Source organism: Tauraco erythrolophus, chromosome 18, assembly GCF_009769465.1.
Source record: "Tauraco erythrolophus isolate bTauEry1 chromosome 18, bTauEry1.pri, whole genome shotgun sequence".
NCBI lineage: Eukaryota > Metazoa > Chordata > Aves > Musophagiformes > Musophagidae > Tauraco > Tauraco erythrolophus.
In genome coordinates, this window is record NC_141482.1 from 6,746,255 (window position 1) to 6,767,608 (window position 21,354).

Sequence of the window (21,354 nt, forward strand, 5' to 3'; positions counted from 1 at the left end):
CTGCTCCGGCGTTCGCAGTGTCCCTCCGGTCGGGTCCGCCTCGCCCAGCCATGCCGCTGCCCCGCGTCCCGCCGGTGCTCCGCGCCGCCCTGCTCCTCGGCCTCCTGCAAGCCGCCGCCGCCGAGTCGGTGAGTCCCGCGGGGCCGTGGGAGAGGGTCTTCCCGGCCCGCCCCCCCCCCCCCCCGCGCCTGCGTGTCCCGGTAGGGAAAGGTGCTCCCGGTGCCGGGGTGGGTGGGTGACCCGGCTGCTCCCCGCCGTGCCGGGCTGCTTGCGGTGGGTTCCGCTCGCCGGTAGCCTGAGAGCTAATGCCGCCGCTGCCCGCCCGGGGTTCTGCCCCCCCAGCCGTTTGTCCTTCTCCGGAGAAGGGGGGGCAAAATGGGTTAATGACAATAGGGCAGTTCCCATTCCTTCCTCCGGTTCTCCGGCCTCCTTCCTGGCGTGCCCGCTGCTTCCTCCGTCTGATGCCCAAGCAGCGTTGTCCTGGCCCTGTCGTGCCCCGGGTGGACTCGTGCCCCGTCTCTCGCTGCCCCGGCCGCTGTGCCGCTCCGCACAGGTCCCTTCCTCCCCCAGAGCACTGCTGAGCCCCGTCTTGCTTTTCTGTGATCAGGGCTGGCGGAATTAGAGCAGTACAGGGTACGCCATAGAAACGAACTGCTCTCCATTACAGCTTTGATCTCTTAACTGCTGGTCAGGGACTTCAGTCCTTTAATCCCTCTTTTATTGTCAGTGTGTGATGGGTTAGATATGTGCCTGGGTAGGCTTTCCAGTCACCTGAGCTTGGTCGTGCTGGTACCTGGTGTCTTTCTGTGTGTATTGAACCTTCCTCGCTTCCACGTAGGAGTGAAAAACGATGCGTTACCATGAAGGTTTAAGAGTGTCCTCAATATATAACGAGGTGAAACAATTTGGATGCTTCAAGCCGGGACACACGTGGGATCTTTGTGGTGAAGCAGCGATTTTGGGATTCTGCCTTTCCTGCTGTTTGTTTGGTTTTGTATGTGTCCATCTTGCTGATAGTGCAGTCAGGGCAGATTCCTCTGCTAGTCTGAAAGAGCTGCTGAGATTAAGGTAACTGCAGAAGATCAAGAGTTCTCCAAACTAGGTTTAATCATCCACATAGCTTCCTTCTGGACTGAAGGCTGGGTGGGCAGATCGGAACTGATAAGGCTCTGCTGCTCCATTGCTCTCTAATAGGGACACGGGGTTGGGGGTTTACTTGTAGAGTAGGAAACTCCCACAGAGAGCATCAGTAGTAATTGTCAGCTACTTTCTGCTAAGACCAACCAGCCCAATTCCACTTTATACTAATCTGGTGTCTTTATCCCTGCCATTAAGCACGTGAATAGCTCGTTTGAGAACTGGCCCAAACTAGTAGGGCAAACCTTTGGGGCAGACAGCATCTGGAAGTTGCATTGACCATGTTTGGTATGAAATGCAACTCGGTGTCCCTGGGGAGTTGAGTGGTCTGCAAGCGTCGGATTTCTGCAAAGACAACAAATTTTGCACAGATGTGTTCTGGAAATCCATATATAGAACTTGTACGGAGTATTTATCTGTATCTTTTAAGCTACCTAAGATGGAGTGTGTATGCTTGACAAGTAACACTGGCCTACTATAAAGCCTTATCCAAACAAATTGTTTGGGTTACGGGCTGCTGGGGAGGTGAGGATGACACACTGTTTGAGAGAGCTCTGCTGGCGCTCCTCCCATATTATTATTATTATTTTTTTAATAGCTCTGCCAAAACGTGCAGGGCTGCACAGCATGCGGCTCTTAGTTTTTCCGTGCAGGCAGGGTGAAGACAGGTAGCTGTTTCTTAACAAGACAGGGATTGTATTTCTTGTGCTTATGTAAGAGCACGGCTTTTGAGAGTGATTCCGTGCTTGAATATTTCCCCAAGCCTGTACAAACAAAAATGCCTTGGCTCCTTTCCCTTTGCCTGGCTTTCTGGTGTAGATGGGATTTCTCTGTGTGAAGCAATCTTGGATGTGTAAAAGGGTGGGGAATATTACTGAAGTGCCGAAGTGTGACGTTGGTGCTGAGGCTGTGGGTGGGTTGTGTTACAACAGCCCAGCAGCTTTCTGTGAGAACATCCTCTTGTTCCTGTGGGGTGGGGGGAGATTGGAGCTGAAGGCTGATGTCTCCCGCTGGTCCTCCCCTCTGCCTGTGCTGTGCAAGGATGGGGTTCTTGCAGAAGATGCTTTAGAGGCCTGCAGCTGGGGATAGGCATAAAGCCACCAGTGCGGCCAAGACATGGCATCAGTGGAGTTGACGAAGGACTTGAGGTCTGCCTGCCCTGGGCAGAGTAGCGTTGTTGAGCTCTCCCTGTTCTTTTAGCATCTAAAAGTGCCCCTGGCAGCACAGGAGGGAAGCCAGGGGTATTTCCCTGCAGCAGAAGTGTCTGGCTGCTGCAGGCTTGGGCTGTTCCTGCATTTGTCTGAGCTGCAGGAGGGCTGTGATGAGTGCCCAGGCTCAGCAGGGCCGTAGTGGTGCTAATGGGCTGCAAGCTTGTTGCAGCTGTCCTCCTTTTCTGCCTTGAAGCATGCAGGAAAAGTCTCTGTGCAGCAGTGTCGTGTTTGTGCGTCCCTAGGAGTACAGGCAAGCAGAAATCCAACCCAGAATGTGCTGGCGGAGGATTGCTCGGGGAGAGGGGGGAGGCTGTGTGCTGTTTGTGGGCTCTGTTTGCTGGTTTAAAGCAATCATGCTTGGAGGCCTCTTGATTGGCAAAGCTGGTGTCTTGTTGATGATAGCTGTGTTTGGAAAGTAGTGCAGCATTATTAATGTTAAAACCGGTTTGGCTTGTCCTGCTGCCATTGATCCCTGAGGCCTGTTCTTTCTGCTCTTTGCCCAGTTTCTCATTTGTCCCTCCCAATCAAATCAAGACATTGCTATCTGCACGTTTTACTTTATTTTACCTTCTGACTTGGCAAATTCATGGGGCAGCTGAACATGTAGAGCAAATCCTTGTTTTGCTTCAGCCTTTCTGAAACACAGAGGAGCAAAACGACAGCATCTAAGACATCCCTTTAGTCCTGAAGGGAAGGAGCCCATGACTTCTGGTGCTGCACCTAGAGCTGTCAAGATTAAACACCTGTAATGTGTAGAAAGAAATAGCCTCTCTAGCACCTTGTACCTTGTCAAACTGCATGTGCAACTCATGGGGTGGGAGTTCAGGGGTACATGGTCCCGCTGCAGCCCAGAACCCTGCCCGTACTAGACACGGAGGTACCCACATGGTGGGAGCAGTCTCCCCTTCAGTCTTTGGGGCACAGTCAGGGAAAGAGTGCTACTGCCCAGTTCTCCCATGCTGGAGAGCACTTTCTTGTGGTTCACTTTTCGGAACAGCTTACACAAGAGGCAAATCGGGGCTGAACTTGGTACTTCTCAGACTCCTGATACCACAGACTTACTTGCTCTAGAAGGTTAAGGCTGTTAGCCAACGGGATTGTTCTCTTTCTTGCCCCTCCTGTTGTTGTGTCCCAATGCCTTGGCACTTCGAGGGGCCTGTATCCAGTCCAACAACAGTGAAAATGTTTTTTTTTTTTTTTCCTGTGTGTTTTCCCCCCTCCCCTCCAAGCCTCTGTTAATGGCTTTACTGTTGCCTTGAGCTATCCGAATGGTTGGGGTGGGGAGGCCATTTGCTGCTCTCAAATGCCTGAAGTGGAGCCTAAAATGACCTTGCCGTGGTTCTCCTGTGATGGCTTACGGCCGTCTTGATACGCTTGTATAGCATCTGCCACTAGCTGGAAGCTGTTAACTTGACTTTCAGAGTGATGATGAAGAGGAGGGACTCCGGCTGGCTGCTCAGCATGCAGACTTCAGCATAACTCCTGCAGCTGCTTTTCCTTTCCCTCTGACTCCTGCTGCTGGTAAATGCTCTGTTGAAAATGTGCTGGCTGCTTGGATCCACTTGGCTATAAGTTAACAGTAGGTTGTGTTGCATTTTATCTGCGTTAAGTTTTTCTGCCTCAAATGGTTGGATTGATAGACTTTGTCTTTAAAACCATCTTTTTTTTTTTTTCTTAATTCAATGATGGTAACTGTACCAATAAAGGAGGCATGATAGCTGTGGTTCTACAGTCTGCAATGTAAATTACTAAAGCTGACTCATAAGATTGCTTGATTAAGTTATTGTGGCTTCCTCATCCCGCAGAACTCCCCAGCTATCGCCTTGCCTAGACAAAACGGAGTGTCCATCCTTCAAAACACTTATTTGCTCTTGAGTTAATATGCTCTTCAGCCTGCTCTTAGGTCCTTGCAGCTCCATTCTCCCCCTGCACTCAGTACAGCTTGTTCCTCTGTGCCCTGTAATAGCAGGGTTGCGCTGCTTTTGCGGCCTCAAACTAGAAGCTAATGCGGTTGAAGCACTAAAAAAACGGTGGGGACAAACACTGAATGGTGCCTGAATGGTGTCCAGTAACTGCTGCTGCCTCTGACCAGCTCTGCTGTGTGTCACCGTCAGCCCCGACTCGGAGCAGTCATGCACTGACTCAGGGTTTCTGGCACTTGCCTGGGCTCACAGCCCCCGGAGACTCTGCTGTCACCCTCTGAGTAACTGCCCTGGCCCCTTACCTAAAGCAATGACTCAGACTTCTGAGGCATTGCAGCACAGAGGTGGATCTCTTCTTATGAGGTTAGAAAAGGAGTGACAAGCAAAACCAGTGCTGCTTGGCAGACGGTCTGTGCTGCCCTTGGCACCGAGTGCCTTCACTGCTGCCTGTTGCCTAATCTGCCATGGGCTGTGGCTAGGGTGGGCAAAAACCTACGAGCCTCCGATACATGATTACTGCCAGTAGCTGAGTTGGTGTTGGCAAAGGCAGATCAGAAAATGGCCTTGTCTCGAGCACCCACTAACTTGCACTGGCAGCTCTGTGGTGGTTGTGTTTTCAGACAGATACAGCTGGAAACAAGAGTTGCATGGGCGAGAGAGGAAAGCAGCGGTATTATCTGAAATGACTGAAAGTGTTCAAAGCAAGCTAAAGGAGTGGAAAGTCTCAAAAGAGGGGGTTAAGTACTTAATCCTGAATCTGGAGAAAATGTCGGCGTAGGAGGGGAAAACACGCAAGATGTAGCTATGTCCTCAATTTCTGAAGGCTGGCTGACTTCAGAAATACGCTTCTTGCTAAAGTCTTATTTTTTCTGGAAATATGCACTCTCATCAGTTTTATCGTTAAATCCTTTGAGGCTGAGACTCTGCTTATAAAATGCCGAGTGGTTCTTGTTAGACAAATCATTGGGATAACTTAAAAATCGAAGCAGTTAATTAAAATTTCAGACACTCCTTGGGGTGGGAAGGAGACTGGGAGACCCATAGCACTGTTACCCAAGCAGCTAGTGCCATGTCAAGGGAGAGAGATTCGAAAGGGTAAAAGTGAGAAGAAAACTCATGAGTTGAGGTAAGGACAGGTTGACAGGTAAAGCAAAAGCCACATGCACAAGCAAAGCAAAACAAGGAATTCGTTCACTCCTTCCCATCAGCAGGCAGGGTTCAGCCATCTCCAGGAAAGCAGAGCTCCATCACACGTAATGGTTACTTGGGAAGGCAAATGTCACCACTGTTAATGTCCCCCCTTCCCCAGCTTCTTGTGCCCCCCCCAGCCCACTCGCTGGTGGGGTGAGAAGCAGAAAAGGCTTCAATGCTGTGTAAGCACCGCTCAGCAAGAATGAAAACATCCCTGTGTTATCAACACTGTTCCCAGCACAAATCCGAAATGTAGCCTCATGCTAGCTACTGTGAAGAAAATTCACTCTATCCCAGCCAAAACCAGCACAAGGGGAAGAGGTGTCCCCACCACAGTACAACTAAAACTGTGCTGCTGTTTGCTGCAAAGCTCGGATACAAAGCGCCGTGGCCTTGCCCTGTTTGCCTTGCTGCGAGGCCAGCCCTGCCTTCTGCCCTTTAGCAGCCATTACGGTCAAACTATAGCCATAAAAACATGCATTAATGATTGTGAAATTGTGTGCCTTGGACTTGTACCCAAATGACCTGCATGGCACAGTAGCCAGAAATCTCGGCACATAAGGCAAGGTAACTGAGGGGGAGGGAGGACATCTCCTGTGCTGGGGTGTTGCTGTGCTGGCCTGGAGAGGAGTGGGACCCATAAGTAGAGGGATGTATCCTGGCCAGCATGATGCTAGGAGGGTGGCAGAAGCTTCTTTCGTGGGCAAATGTCCCCTTTTAGAAACAGAAGCTTCTAGTGGTCTCTCCACCAAATGGAAATATAGTCCTTACTGATGTCAGGAGCTTTTTCTTGGAAGACTCTGTTCCCCAGCGAGGTAAATATTTATTGCAAATCCACAGCGTGCCGTGGAGCAGACTCTGGAGCCAGGATCTTGCAAGAGACTGTTTTTATGTGTGGGCTGTTCTTGGCGCTGATTCTAAATTTCCTGAGGCTGAATATGAGGAGCTGGTCCTGCGCGTTGCTTACTAAACTACTTGCTAGTCCAGCCGAGCGCAGGCTTTGCAGAGCCGGGGAAGGAGTGACCAAAACAAGAGCTGGGTTCCTCTGCTCCTGGCTGTGACAGTGAGGGTGCAGAGATGTGGTCCGGGAGGACTGGAAAACTGCTGCCAGCTGCTCGCCCCTGGCTTGGAGTGGGGAGGAAGCCTGGCTGAGAGTCCACACCTCTGCAAGAAGAGGACAATGCTCCCAGGAGTGACAGGTTTCCCAAAGTACAGCTGTGTTATCCCCAGTAGCACATGCTGTGTCTGCTGCTCTCTGAGCCCAAGGCAACCTCTGCACAAGTCAGGAATGTCTCTGTTAAAAAACAGAACAAACCCCTGACACACACCCCCCCAAAACCCCAGCCTCTGCTGCTGTGGCTGACTAGGAAAATCCCTGCTGTTGAAATGTTTGTTTGTATAAACGCTTACACAAGTACGGCCTGATAGTGGAGTCGTACAGATACTCTGTCTTGAGTGCTTTTGTGCTGATAACTTCCTCTGCTACAATTTTTTACTGGTTGCTTTGCCAACAGAGCACAACTCTAAATAGCGTAACTGTGCTGGCAGAGCTCAACGGCCTGGGCTAAGCCTAAATCTTTGGGCTACTACTTCTGATTAGATTAAAATGGATTGTGGGAGGCGAAGCGTTTGTAGGGCACAGCATTGGGAATCTTGGTTGTACAAACAAGCTGAGATTAGCTGTATGGGGAGCCAGCTAGGAAAGGCACCCTTTGAAGTGTGGTGTCTGTCTGGCTTAATTTTGCTAACGCTCTGGTATGAAGTAGCATGAAGATCTCCAAAATGCAGGACACGAGTTTCTTGCCAAGTGGAAGTTCTTGCTCTTGTATGTGTTCAGGGAAATATTGGGGTGTAGCTGTATACTAGGAAAGGGCAGTGAGGGCAGGCCTCTCCCCAGCATTAGGGGGAAATAGGATATGAAATATCCCAAGCATGAAGTATCAGCATGAGAAATCATCCTTGATGAAAAAGCTGCCTTGCTGGGGCCTTTCTGTCCTTTTTTTCTTCCACAGACAGGGATGTAATAGGAGCCTCCTGGTACAGAGTAAGGCAACTCAAAGTGAGTTGTGAGCTGGAAAAACTGAATCCCTTTTTTTTTTTTTTTAACCTTCAATAGATTTCTCCAACTTCAGAGCTGAGCCCTGGCTAGTGAAGTGTATGAAATACCTACGATTGGGTTTGCAATTACCATAAAAAATATAATTTCTTTATAAACTAGATGTGTTTTGCTGCCTGTGAGCTGGAGAACCTTTCAGGGGTGCAGAATGGCTCTGCTGCAGTTGTTTTCCTTCTGAGTCACATGAAAGCATGAAAGCTTCTGCTTTTCCCTCCTGCAGTTTTCCTCTGAACCTTATCTTTATTTGCTTCAGGGCAAGTGATTGACACACAGCCATCTGCAACTGCCTGCTGAGCTTTATCTGTCTAGCTGGAGGGGGGATGCAGTCATCTCCTTCCCTTCCCGCTCAGTCTCTGGAGCTGGGCATTCAGTATTTGGAATAGTTATTTTGCCACTGTTGGAGTAAACAGATCCCAGCATGTGCTTGTCTGGCAAAAGACTCAATCTTTATGGCTTTGCTCTTGGTTGATAATCAGGCAAGAGCAGTTAAACAAGAATTCATTCCTTTGTAATCTCTCCGTCCTCCTGCTTGCTTCTACTATGGCATAGCCCGAGAGGCACGCACATACGGTGTGGTCTGAAGAGAGCAGGCTGTGCGTAAGCAAATACACGCAAGTTAAAAGGTAGATGAGGTTTGACTTTGTAAGTGCAAGGAAGCCTATTTTCAGCAAGCAGAGCCCGGGAGGATTCATCCCTGCTTCAGAGGAGGCACCCATGACAGCGAGTCGCTCTCCAGAGCCTGGGATTACGGAGTAATTGTCATGGGGATTATGCCTTTGCTGCCGCATGAGCCCCCAGGAGAGCTGCTTGCCACAACACAGCTTAAAGAATCACACAGGGAGTGGGGGCGAGTGGGGGAGTGACCCAGGCTGAGGCTGTGTTAGTGCTGGACGTGCATTACTGCACCTGCCCCGCGTAGCACGTGGGCTGCCAAGTCTGAGCACACAGGACTGGTGATGTGGCTGCAGGGAGACGGATGCCTGGTTGGACAGGGACTGGGGAGGCTTCTCTTAAGTCACTTTGAATGAGTGATGCTTTTACCAGCCAAACAGTTCATCAGCCTGCGTGTTGCTCTTGCTCTATCTTATTAAGCAAGACCCTGCTCCTTACCTGCATTTTGGAGCACAATTCAATAAACAAATCTATTTTTCCCCTCTTTGGTAAGAGGCACAAAGAGATAGCATGCAATAACTGCTCCTGGGGTACTGGAGACGCAGTGCTGTTCCCTGCTGCCAGCCAGGACCTGCCTGCAAGCCCTGGTCTGTGCTTCTGTCTCCGATTTCCCACTTAGTCCTCAGAGGTGTTAGGGATTTACCTTTGCAGCTCACTGTGATGGGAGTGCACCTGTACAGCGGCTGTCAGAGAGGAGATGGGCAAGGCTGGCTTTGCCCAAAGCCACTGTGCCTGTGGTCCTGCTCTAGGACTGCTTGAAGAGCATTGAGCAAAGACACAGTAGTTTTAGCTGTGTCTGGAAGCCTTGGGGTGAGCCTGTCATGCAACTAAACACACACATGTACCTAGATAGAAGCTGATTAACTTCCGTCCCTTGGCACAGAGGCCAGTGCAGACTGTGTGTTCTGCGAAAGTGGGACAGACTGACCAGGAACGAGAGTTAAAATGGTGCCCTCCAAGCATGGGCATGAGGAGCTAGCACAAGTGGATTTGTTATCGTAGCTGATGTGTTGAAGGAGTTAGGTGCGACCTAGATTGAAATATTGATATTTGCTTTGCTCTCAGGACAAAAGTGACTTTTGTGTGGTTCCCCCACACACACACAGTGGGAGGGAGGGGAGAGAGTAAAGGGTGGTTTGAGGGGGAAACATAGACCCTTTCCTTACTAGTCCGGCAGGAGCCGCCTCTGCTGGAAGCTCATGTCACTTCTAATAATTTTCTTTTAATGCTTATTAAGACGGGAAGATAGAGCTGCCTTTGCCTGTTACCTTGCTGTGTGCTTCCCTCCTTGGTGGTCACTCTGTTTGGCTGACCCACGCCGATCTGAGATGCCCAATTTCCAGTGCTGCATGGCTCCTCCACTTTCCTGGCTTTGGGGGGCTGGCGTGCTTCGAGGGGGTGAGCTCAGCTCAGCTCCTCATCCCTGCTCCTTTGCACACTTTGCGTGAGCTTGAAAACTTCGCGGTTTGTGTGTTCCTACAGGAGCTTGGTGGAAGTGAACTGTGTGGAAATCCCCTCTCTGGGGCTTGGTAGTTTACAGGGCTTTGCGTCCTTGCGGTGGAAAGGCCCTGCTGGATTCGTTGCTCTTTGGCTCATGTCGCAGCATGAGGGCCATGGTGGTGGCTTTGCGAGAACCATCTTCTAATAAGCAGGCTTGGAGGCTGGGCCGTGCAGGCAGCTGCTCCTGTCGTCCAGGAGCCTTTTCTTGTTAAGTTGATCTGGATGTGCATTGTGGTGGTGTGACATCTGCCTGTGACAGCACAGGTCTGGGAAAGATGTTTTGTATAATGCTGCCCGCGAGATGATCCATGCAACTGTCCCCTAGCGCAGAGCCCCTGACAAAAGCCTCAGGAGCTGCTTGCATTTATCTGTCCCTGCAGCCTGGAAAGAGTTAACAGATCTGCACCTCTGCCCCCTCCTCTGCCACCTCCCAGGCTGGCCCAGCTCCATGTGCTTTTGTCTGGGAAAGGTTGACTTTCACCTTGCCCCTGTTTACTCCTAGACTTGTGTACACAGTGCTGGGGAGGGAGACGCAGGAGCGAGTGCCGGGTCTCCACGCCAAAGTTATAAACTTGATAAAGAGCTCCTTGCGCTTCGGATGCCCAAGACTCTGCAGCTCTGACTCCCTTTGCAGCTTGCTGGCTGTGACCCTTCAAAGAAACTTTTAATGAACTCTGATGTATTTGATCAGAGACAAGGGCCAGCCATAAAAGCCAGTTCCATGTCTGGAAAACTTTGTCTCTACCCCAAAACATCAGTTGAGTTTTTTTGAAAGAGTTTGCAGAGGCTGTGGTGAGGATGTGTGGGCTGGGGCAGGCGAGCTGCCTGGGTTTGTTATTTCCCAGAAATAGCCAGCGGCTGGGGAAGTTAACATGTCGGACAGAAACTTTGCTGCTTCAATAAATACATGTTCTTGCTTTGAGAAGAAGCTCATAGTATGCTGGGGCTGTAAGGGAAGGCTCCAGGAGCACAAAATGGAGTGGGGTGGGCTCAGGATGGAGCACAACAAGGCTGTAAGCCCTGCCTGGGGTGCCAGGGGTGTAATTCTTGTGCCTGAACTGAGCAAACAGTGTCTGGCTTCATGCAGTAGTGCAGCCTGTCTCGGGCTCAAACATGAGACCTCTGTGCCCAGCTTTTCCAGGAATGACGCTCATAGTTCACGTGCCTGACGTGCTGGTTGTCTGGCAGGGAATAAACTTTTTTTTTTTTCCTTTGCCACTGGCAGGCAGGAAAAGCTTCTGCTCCCCAGCACATTGGTTAATCCCCCTTGGTGCTTACTGCATCCTTTAAGCTTACAGCTTAAAGCTGCTTAACATGAGGAAGAAATCCTGGAACTAGACTCCTGCAGAAAAGGTTGATTTCTTTTTCTTTCTGCAGAAAAGGTACAGATGCCTCCTAGAGAGGAGCATATTAATAGTAGGGCTCGACTTCAGCTGCTGGGGCGAGGTGGGGCTGTGCAGCTGCCCAGTCCAACTCTCCCAGCAAGTCCCTGGCCCAGCTCCAGTGCTGGATAACAGGTGGTGGAAAGCAGGCTCTGAGCAGTGCTGGTGCCCTTCTCCAGCTGGTGAGTGCAGAAGGTGTTAAGCTGAATGTGGCCAGAGACAACTTGGCAAGGGTTCGCCATCGTCCCGCGGCAGTCTCCTAGCTTTTTCCTCTTGGCTGCAGCTCACCAGCTCAGAGGAAGCACGGACACCTTCCATGGTGCCTCTTCACCTAGTAGCAGAGCTGTACGCGGGACTGAATCCTCTTGGAAAGGGATGAACTTTTTAAGCAGTTCTCCAGGGAGCTCTTTCTGTGGCACTTGGGAAGGCCACAGCCCTTGTTCTGAGTCTGTGAAAGTGCCTGTGTGCCCTCTGGAAGGTGTGTATGTGAGGAATGTGCCTGTTCCAGACCTGCCCTTCCAGCACAGCACTCCAGTGTTAACTCTTCCTGGGCTGCCCATGCCCCAGCTCCCAGGAGGAGCCTGCTCCCTAGGCGAGCATGGCTGGAAACCTGGAGGGTAAGTATGGAGGTGCCCAGCAGCCCTCTAACTTCCTGACAGATGAATTTGTAAGATGAGGCTCACTGCCAACAAGAAAAGTTTCCAATACAGTTTGAGAAGCCCTCGTGGCTTCCAGGAACTTCATCGTACTCTTGAGCAAGGACAGGGAAGAGTGAGTTCAGGGAACACTCCCGTATAATCTTATTTATGCTTGTGAGTCAGTAATTTCCTTGTTATGTCCTCTGGCTTGTAAACACTGTCTGTCCTGATTTGAATAGGGTTTTCTGATAGCTGAACCTGGTGCGTTCCGCAGTACGTACTAATCACCGTGGCTGTCTGCCACTGCTTTGCTCACGGCTGGCCTCATCTGATAAGGCCAGCCTGCTGTCCAGCCGCTCGGTGGCCTAAACATGGGTTTTCTTGAGCCACCCTTGTTAGGACATTAGCTAGCCATGATTCATAATGAAGTACGGCAGTGTGAGCTGGCACAGGGGTGCGGCTTGGCACGGCGCTCTTGCCAACATTGGTCTTTCCTGGCGCAGCAGCTGGGTCATGCGGATCTGCAGCAAACCTGCTGCCCAGCCCCGGTGCCCTAGCTCAGGCAGGCAGGAATTGGGCTCTTCCTGCCCCTTGATGAAGTGGCCAGAAGCTCTCATGGGAACGGCTACTGCGTGCTGGCAGCAGTTTCCATTGCAGGTCTCGCTTTGGCTGGGTGTTGCATATCTTAAAATAAATTTGCTTTAGAGCAAGTGGAATGCTTGGTTCCAGGCTGCGAGGGGATTTCTTCCCAGCTGGCCTTCCTCCCCAGTCCCCTTCCCGTCATCTAGTGCCAGACTCTGGCAGAACAGGGACAGGGGGTCTAGGAGGAGAGCTGGTCTCACCACATCATGCCCTCCAGGCTGTTAATTTGGTTACCCTCTAGCAGAGTTGCTGGGGAAACCAAAGATGCCTCAATAAGCTAACGAAAAGCACATCTAGTAGCCACTGCTCCTTATGCAAAATAAGAAACATCTTGTCCTGACCACAAGACCTTGTTTGTGGCAAAACCAGTATGCTAATGGGCAGGGAAATCTGGGCTGGAAGCAGGGCTGGAGCTGTGGGCAGACAGAGCTGACACATGGCTTGTGGCTAATTGTTGGCCTTCATTTCTAAGATCGATGGTGGATGTGATTCATCAGTCGGTGTCACTGCTGGGCAGTAGGATGGGCCACACATGGCCAGGTGAGCAGGAAGGCTGATCCTGGCCAATGGAGCTGCAAAACCCCTTACCTCATGCTCAGGGTCTAACCGCTGCCCTGATGAAGCAGCAAGTGCTGGCACTTGGGTGGTGCCACCCAGCTTGAACTGTCCCTGTGAGTCCCTGATCCTCACCCGCTGTGAGGCTATAGCTCGTGGTAAACCTGTACATTAAGAAGAGCTTTCAGATGTGCAGGACTGTGGAGTGCATTAAAAATGCTTTCCTGGGTAGTTAAACCTTCAGGACTTGGGCTTAAGTTCTAGGAGACATCCAGGGAACATGTTCTCAGTCTTTCTGTAGGGACAGCAGGAAAAAACATTGACAGCTTAGCCCCTAGCTATGGGATCTATCCATCTGCGTCGTGCGTCTCACTGTGGGGGAAGGAGTTGAGTCCCCCACCACAGAGATGACTTCATGGCTGTGGAAGCATCTGGAGCTGCTGGAATCTGCGAGACGGTGTTGAGCAATGCGAGAGCTCATACCTGCGGTACCCTCACTGGGGCTGGCCCCGGGGCTGTGGGGTGAGGAGAAATAGTTCCGGGGAGATTGCATAACCTTGGTGAGGGCAGGAGGTTTGGGCTTGTGGCTTCCTGAAGGTCCAAGTGCAAATGATCTCTGGTGGGTAAATTGCCATTATGGCCAAGCAGCTGATTCTCTGGGAGGCTGTCCTGCTGTTTTTGCTAACAGGTGTCTGTAGCTGCAGTCATCCGGCCATAGGATCCCGGACTTCATTTTACAGACTTGTTTGTTTACCTGCATTTTAAGAGGTGAGGCAGGGGAAGCTCTTCCTTCAGGCAACTCATTATTGACGGCAAGTGCTCTTGAACGTCACACTATATTACACACTATATTACACGGCAATTCAGCTGAACTAACAGATCAGTTTTTAACCCTTGGCTGATAAAATATTTTTTTTTTTTTCTCAATACAAGAAGCAACAAATTGTCTTGGTGTGAGATGTCAGTGCTATGCAAAAACCTGACCTATAGGTGCCAGGCTTTTTCTCTGGAAATAACAAGTCCTTCCAAATCATCCCCCCTTATCACAAACTGAAGGCATTGCTTTTCCAAATGCTTTTGCTACGAACTCCTGACCAAGATCCTGTTGTGTTATTTTTCACCCTGTGGGTTCAAATGAACCTCCTGAATCTGTAGCCCTCAGGAAATTCCCCTCCCAGGCAGGCTCTCACTTCTGTTCTGAGAAGATGTAGGGGAATTCAGCTATTTCAAGGCTGATGAAGATAATGCTATTGAAGGAGAGGAAGTTTGGCATTTAATGTTCTTCTGTTGAAAGTGATGTGCTCAGCACAAGCTCTGAACTCCTGACCTTTCGTGAAATGCTTCTGAGTAGTTGCCTGATACTTAACACTTCTCCACCTCTGTTTTCAGGTGAGAGAAACCGAGACCATGGACCCCCGATGGCTTGACTACCCTGCCTCCGGAGACTTGCCAGATGATGAAGACATCGGTGATTTCAGGCCTCACTTAACTTCTGACTGGTTAGATATAGATGGTGCATCTGGGTCTGGAGGTAAGTGGGGAAATGGATCTCCCTCACTTGACACTGTGAAATTCTTCCCAGTGCTGCCAGTCATGAGTGATGGGCTAAGTACATGACCAGAGCTCTGGAGGGGAACTGTAGGGTCAGGTGGAGATGAGAAAGCCGTATGAATCGTAGGCACTCACAGATGAGAACAGTGAAAGTGGTTGTACCGTGATGTTGAATCACTTGGGGAGGACAGGTGGAGTCCAGCCAATCTTGTCTTACTGCAAGTGAAAAGGCGTTGCACTGGCTGGATCTCTTTCCTGTTGAATGCCAAAGAACTTCTGAGAAACTTAAAAACAAACAAACAAAACCAACCAACCAAAATCCAACCAAAAATTAAAAAAAACCTCCAACTATTGTTGAGGCAGTGTTAAAAGGCTTAAAGTTAGTGTCTCAGCTGAGGCCAAACAAGGTAAAGGACTAACTGAAGCTCAGGTGGACTCTCTGTGACATGCAAAGCTCCCTGCCCAAACGAGTTTCTGTAGCTCCGTGTCCCCCTTTATGTGAACATTTGTTCCCTGAAAGGGAAAGAAGTGCTGAAATCAGTGCCTGACATGTTGGGGCAGATCTGGTAACTAGAGGGTTGGCGAACTATCCTCTAGGAATGGGTGGTGAGAGCATTGCCCTCGACTGGCATTAGTTTAGCAAGCTATAGCAGACCTGCTTTGCAGGGCAGCTCCTGATAATCTGCAGCAGGAGCCAATGGATCCAGCTGAAGATCCTTCCCAAGGTGTTGATCTTAAGATTACATCTCAGGGTCTTGTGCAATCAAAGCCATTCAGTGGCGAAAGTACTTTTAGATATGAGGGAATTGTAGTCAGCAGAGAACAAGAGTCCAAGTTTGTCTGCAGCTGCTGATATTGCAGGAAGTGTATGAATTCTGGAAAAATGGCATATAATGAGAGAAAAATTTAGTGTCCTTTTTTTTTTTTATTTTGTTTATTTCCCCCACCCTCTGCAGACTACCCAGACTCTGAAGATGCCATATATCTAACCACTGTGGATACTCCTGTGGTAGGTATCGCCTCTGCATGTTTTAAGCAACACGTAGCTACCCTGCTCTGTCTGTGAAGCTTTCTGAATACCCTTCCCCCTGCAAGACATGGCATCAAGATGACTCTACCTGCATGAGCAGGAACAGTGTACTTGTAATGCACTAAGCAAACTTTCTTTTCCCTGCACACCCTCCTGCTTTCAATTGTAGGTAGGCTGGGTGCTGCTTACTGATGGGTGTGGTTTGTCTATATTCTGTAGATATCTGACAACTATATCCCTGGAGATACTGAGAGAAAGATAGAAGGTGAGAAGAAAAACACAATGGTGGACAATGAAATCATTGCAGACAAAGCTGTACCTGTCGAAGAGGACCTGTCCAACAAGATCTCCATGGCAAGCACAGCCAACAGCAGCATCTTTGAAAGAACAGAAGTCCTTACAGGTAATACTCCACCTTGTCCTGGTAAATCATTAATATTGTAAATCAAAATGGCTTCTATTGTTCTCTGTTTCTCTGGGGAGCAGTTCCCTGCTGACAAGGGGTGTGAGATGCGTTACCTCTGGGACCGCCTATAGCAGGGTCACTTCTGCCATCCAGTCCTTAAACAGCAGAAGAGCCTACTGTTTGCCTTGCTGGGGTAAACAGCCTAGTTTTGAGCCTGCCAGCTGACTGTTGCCTTAAGCGCCACGTAAGTCACGTAGCAGCTGTTCTGCACTCAGATACTACCTCGAGGAGAGGTGTACATAGCCATAAATGAATGACATCATAGACTTTCCTATCAAATGCAGGTATTTTCTTTCAAACCTCTGCCCAAGTCCTGCCTTTTCTGAGCCTTGCCAGGAACCAAACAATTCCTCTGAGGGATTTGAATGTCCAGTCAACTCTAAGTAGCTCTGTTTAGAACAAAACCAAGTGACTGGCTTCCCCTCAGCATGTGGGATAGATCTGTCTTGAGGCACTCTTCATCAAGCACTTGGCCTGATGGTCTGAGTACAAACCTCAGCACATCTCGCTGATCTGCAGCCATCCTTCCAGCTGGAAGAGTGGGTTGCAAAGCCACCTAACAAAGAACCTGATGTAGTGCAGTGAATGGGTGTCACAGCAAAGGATAAACTTCACTGAAGCCTTGTGGCCACCCTTGGCGTGAGGAGAGAAAAAAAATCTTGGTGTCTTTTTGTGGGTTTGTGGTTTATGGTTGTTGGGGTGTTCTTTGGAGGGATGTGGTGGTGGTAGTGGGATGTTGCTGTTTAGTTGAAATAGAGTCCTCGGAGTGTGCTTACACAGGTGGTTAACAAAGCATTCATATCAGAGCTATACCTTTTCCTGGAGTTGATACTCTTTGTGGGTTGTGGTGGCGCTTTTTCAGGTGTTTTTTTTGTTATCGTTGCTGTTTTGTCTCCATGCGGGGAGGATGTCTTTCCGTCAAAACTTTCTTGCACTAAACTGGTATATTAACACGAACTGGTTAATGTGGAACATGTGATTATTCTGTGGTTGGATGAAAAGCAATTTATGGCGTTTACCAATAACATCTACTTTGGCTGAAGATGCCAGCACGTACGGTGACAGGCACATGGACAGCACCGACACTGGAGGCAGTTCTGGGGGCTGGTACTCTTGAAGCAGATTTTGAGATGTAGCTGATGGTTTGGAGTTGTCCAGGAGTTTAGACTTATTCCATGCTCTTTTCTCCCCCCCCCCCCCCCCCCCCCCCCAGCTCTCATTGCAGAGGAGCAGTGGGCCTCCTGTTTGCTGTCTTCCTGATCCTCCTCTTAGTCTATCGCATGAAGAAAAAGGACGAAGGCAGTTACGACCTTGGGAAGAAACCGATCTACAAGAAAGCCCCTACAAATGAATTCTATGCTTAAAGCTCAGCAGCACCTTGTGCCCATCAAGGGACAAGCAGACTGTGTGGAAACACTGTGCCCTCAGATGAGATGTACTGAACAAATGCTCTTTTTGGATTGAATTTCAAAGCGTCTTCGAGAGAAAACAAACTTCCTACGTGACCCACCCCATCCTGCTCAGCTAACAAGGGCCCAATGAAATACAAAGAATTTGAAAAAAAGAAAAACTCTCCGTATTTTTTTCTGAAGCTACTGTAAAAAGGCTAAAGATGCCAAATTTTATGCTTGGTTTTATAGAGGATATATAAACACAAAACAGACTGTATGGAAGCAAACACCATGTGTTTGCATCCAGTGTGCCGTGCTCAGATTGGCTGCTTCTATAGAAGATGGCTTTTCTTTTTTAATAAACCTTTCTAATAGATATCTTGCAGCAGGCTGTTGATGTAAAGCATTTTTGTGGAGAGCTATTTATGAATCTCTTACACTACAGATAATGTTGCCTTATCAGGGAGTAAAAGGCCCATAGGGGCTCAGAATCCCTGAATGCCATAAAGGGCCTATGGGAATGTCTTCCCCAGGAGACTTCAGTCTCTTCCTGTCGGCCCCAGGCAAGGGTCATTAATCCATGAAATCAGGACAGTCAGTTTTGTTTGGCTATGACAACACCCTTTCCTTGCCTTCAGTCTCTTACCTTATTTTTTTTTTAAGGATTGCTTGTAGGATTTTTTTATAACAAAATTTTAAAGAAAATAGCCTAATGTTTATATAAAGTTTGTAGAAATTGTTTTAAAATAATAAAAGAAAAAAATCTACTTTTTTAATTTCCTCAGATTTATTTTTTCAATCCCTTTGTGTTTCCTTTGGCCGGGCATTTCTCTAGAGATGTTGTTTTATATAATTCATATTCTGAACTGAAGCAGAGTTAGCTACAGTGTGTTACAGGTTTCTTTTAGTTCTATAGCAGCTACTGTAGAGGGTAAAGATATTTATGGTTTTCCCGTAAATTTTTTAGGATTTGATTTTATTTTTTAATAGAATTATTTATAGTTTCTGAAATGGCTGCTCTTCTCATTTGGTAACTTTTGTCCTTTTTATGTGAAACACTAGTATAATAAGTATAATAAGTTTCTGTGAAAACTATTTAAGCTTTATTCTGTGGATTTTAATTATAAATTCAAGGCAATAACTTCTAGGATTAATCTGTATGCAAAATTGGATTCATAATATGATTGAAGTAGGGAAAAGACGAGTATTTTTAGCCTGTAATATATTGTAATCAGTCCTATAGAGCTATATATTATATATTTTACTGAGAAATATAAAGTTAAGAGTGAAAAGGCTGGAGTTAATTCTTCAGCAGCCTTACTGTGTGTAAGAGGCTTGATCTCGTTTGTACTGCTGTTTGTCCAGTGTCTTGTCTAGAGCACAAGTGGGCTTGTGCCAGGGAAGGCAGCTGGGAGCAGCCTGAGCCCTGGGGCTCTGTCGCTGTGTCCCGGGCGGTGCCTGGAAGCAGGCTGCAGCCGGTGACGTGCCAGGTTTGATCCTCTAGTTGGAGCAGAGATCCCCGTCTCTGTTCTGGGGTTGCTTTTTGAAGCAAGTGTTGGAAGCTTGTAGTATGGAGAAAATAACTCTGTTTTGGGGGCTGGCTGTGCTGCAGAGCCCCCCACGGTGCTGTGCCGAGTACCTGCCTCTTGCAGAAGGCTGGCTTTGGAAGCTACGAGACTGCCGCAGTGGCAGCTCCCAGCTGGGAGCACCAGGCTTTCATGGATGGCTAGCTCTGAACCTCCTGCGGTGGGTTTTTCTTCATGTATCATGTACATAGCTCCTACCTCTACTGGAAGTTAGACCAATTGCCCCAGTGCTCCTAGAGCGAAGGGTAACGTGCGTGTCCAATGCCTTTGTTTCAGGCAGGCGTTACAGAACTGCTTTGTGCAAGTCATGTCCTTCTGAAGCTCTCTGAATCTGGTGTGATTTAAGACAAAATCCGAGTGTGGGTCCTTAAACTGTGTAACTGAGCAGGCAGCACAGAACCAGACGGCTGCGAAGGCTGTTGAGAAACCTCATCGACTCTGAAGCCTCCTTACTGAGGCTTTCTTGTAGGCTCAAGGCCAAATTTGTAGAGGTGGTAAAACAAAGAAATTCACTTTCAGCTGGTGGCAGCTGCTTCTTGGAGCTGGGCAGGTGAGGTGGGGATCGCAGGGCAGCCATGTATTAAAATGTCAGTGTGAGTGGACTTTTCCCGAGGCTCCTCCTCCAGGTTGACTCACTTGGTCCCAATTCAAATGTGTTCAGGGAAACTTTGGGCTCTGGGAGTCTCTGAAAACTCTGCAGAGTTCACTGTAGGTTGGGAAGGAGAGGGAGGATTTTACTGCCTATGGACAGCACTACCAGGAGGGCAGGAGCAACATATGCTTCTCGGGATAGTTAGATTCTCTTGTGTAATTGCTCTTGGGAATTTTCCAGTGTTACCAATTTTTTTTTTTTTTTTCTCAAATAAACTGGTACTTTCTAAAATTGGCTTTTGGACTCTTTCTGATCCGAAATTACTTTTGGGAGTTTGTGTACCTTCTTGGTTTACCGAAGCAGGAGGCACACTGGGATCTGGCTTGGTGGTGGCCTGCAGCTCAAAGGGGCTTTGTCAGCTGTTCCTGAGCTATCTTCAGTGTCTGACCCACGAGTGACTCATGTAGGACCTGCGTCACTGGGGTTCTGGAGCTACTGAAGCTCCTCCAGGCGTGTAAAGCAGATGCAGCATGGCACGAAGAGGTGAGTCCACCCTTTTTCTGGTGACCAGTTTTGTGATGACACTTGGAGAAGGCTGTCCCCTTGCAGCCGGAAGGGGCGGAGGGAGGTAGAGATGGTCTTGTGCATGTTCCCGGATGACAGCAGCGTGTTCTGCACCCTCAAACAGGGGAGCGATATGCAGAGTCTTGCTTGACCAAGTTTCAAGCCAACCCTGTTTAACTGATATGAACCTTCAAGTGGGGGTAGAGCTGTTTTGGCTTCCCTGGGATCACCTGCTCTGGGAGCAAGTGTACAGGTGATCATGTCATTTCAGACTAAAGCAGCTCTTCTCTTAAACAAGACTTGGAGGAAGCTGCTTCTGTAAGCCCCTCTGCTCTGACAGCTTGGTGCTCTGGAGGGATGGGACCCATCTCTGTCTCCCCAGGCATGTGGGAGAGGGAGGGCTGTGCGGAGAGCAGGGCTGCTTGCTGGGAAAAATGCCAGTCTCCTAAGAAGTGCTGTATTTAAAAGGATTATCATCCTTGAGAAAATCTAATTCCCTTCTCCCTGGTGGGAACTCCTACTCTGGGTGGTTAGGATTAGCAGGGATGGAGGAAACAAATTAGGACTAGTACGCAGGCTCCCTCAGGGGTGAGGGTGTAGCAAACACTCGCTCTGCTCCATGTTGCCTGGTCCTTCACCGACGTGCTCTTGAAGGTCCTCTGAAAATCTTCTGGTGCTAAGAAACAGCCACACGCTCGCAGGGCTCATCTTTGCTCAGTGGGAGCTGCTGTGTGTCGGTAAATCGGTGATGTACATCTGCGATCTTCATGTTCTCGTGCCTTGTGTGGCTGTGACAGTTTCTTGGATGTGCTGCTTGGGACAATGTATGTTTGTCTTGTCTTTTTCTCCTGGGCTTCATCTCTCGGTTGCAAGAATCCTGTGTACTTTCCAAAACTGCCCTCAGCGTAGAAGTGCCTTGTTTTTACAAAGCAATCTGGACGGGTACTCTGCAAGTCCCTGGAGCGCAAGCCTGGCTGCCTGCCTGTGCTTGCAGAGCTGTGGTTCCTGGGATGGGTTTGTCACTGTTCCCTTTCTCTGTCTTTCAGCCCTCCCCGGCCAGTCTGCCTGTATCTGGTGTTAGCTGAGGGGTGACTTGCACTAATGCCTTGTGATATTCCTGGTCTTCAGCTCTGACCCCTGAGATGTCACTTGGTTCTTTTTCCTCCTAGCACTGATACAGTTTTAAAACCAAAACCCTGAGGACCTGC

General features: G+C 49.0%; 1 protein-coding gene across 1 annotated transcript; it reads left to right on the plus strand.

Annotated features, from left to right (window-relative positions):
* Positions 1-44: 44 nt before the first annotated feature.
* Positions 45-19,465, plus strand: SDC4 (syndecan 4). The gene is made up of 6 exons (XM_086623043.1): positions 45-128; positions 14,356-14,497; positions 15,474-15,526; positions 15,767-15,950; positions 16,807-16,819; positions 17,239-19,465. The coding sequence occupies exons 1-6, from the start codon at positions 51-53 to the stop codon at positions 17,375-17,377; spliced, it is 609 nt and encodes a 202-aa protein (XP_086479169.1). The 5' UTR covers positions 45-50; the 3' UTR covers positions 17,378-19,465.
* Positions 19,466-21,354: the final 1,889 nt, after the last annotated feature.

Excerpts from the sequence above, each read along its gene's own strand:
- SDC4 (XM_086623043.1), top strand. The coding sequence starts at position 51 with ATGCCGCTGCCCCGCGTCCCGCCGGTGCTCCGCGCCGCCCTGCTCCTC. Across the intron at positions 14,498-15,473 it reads TGGTGCATCTGGGTCTGGAG|ACTACCCAGACTCTGAAGAT; the intron begins GTAAGTGGGGAA and ends CACCCTCTGCAG. Across the intron at positions 15,527-15,766 it reads CCACTGTGGATACTCCTGTG|ATATCTGACAACTATATCCC; the intron begins GTAGGTATCGCC and ends TATATTCTGTAG.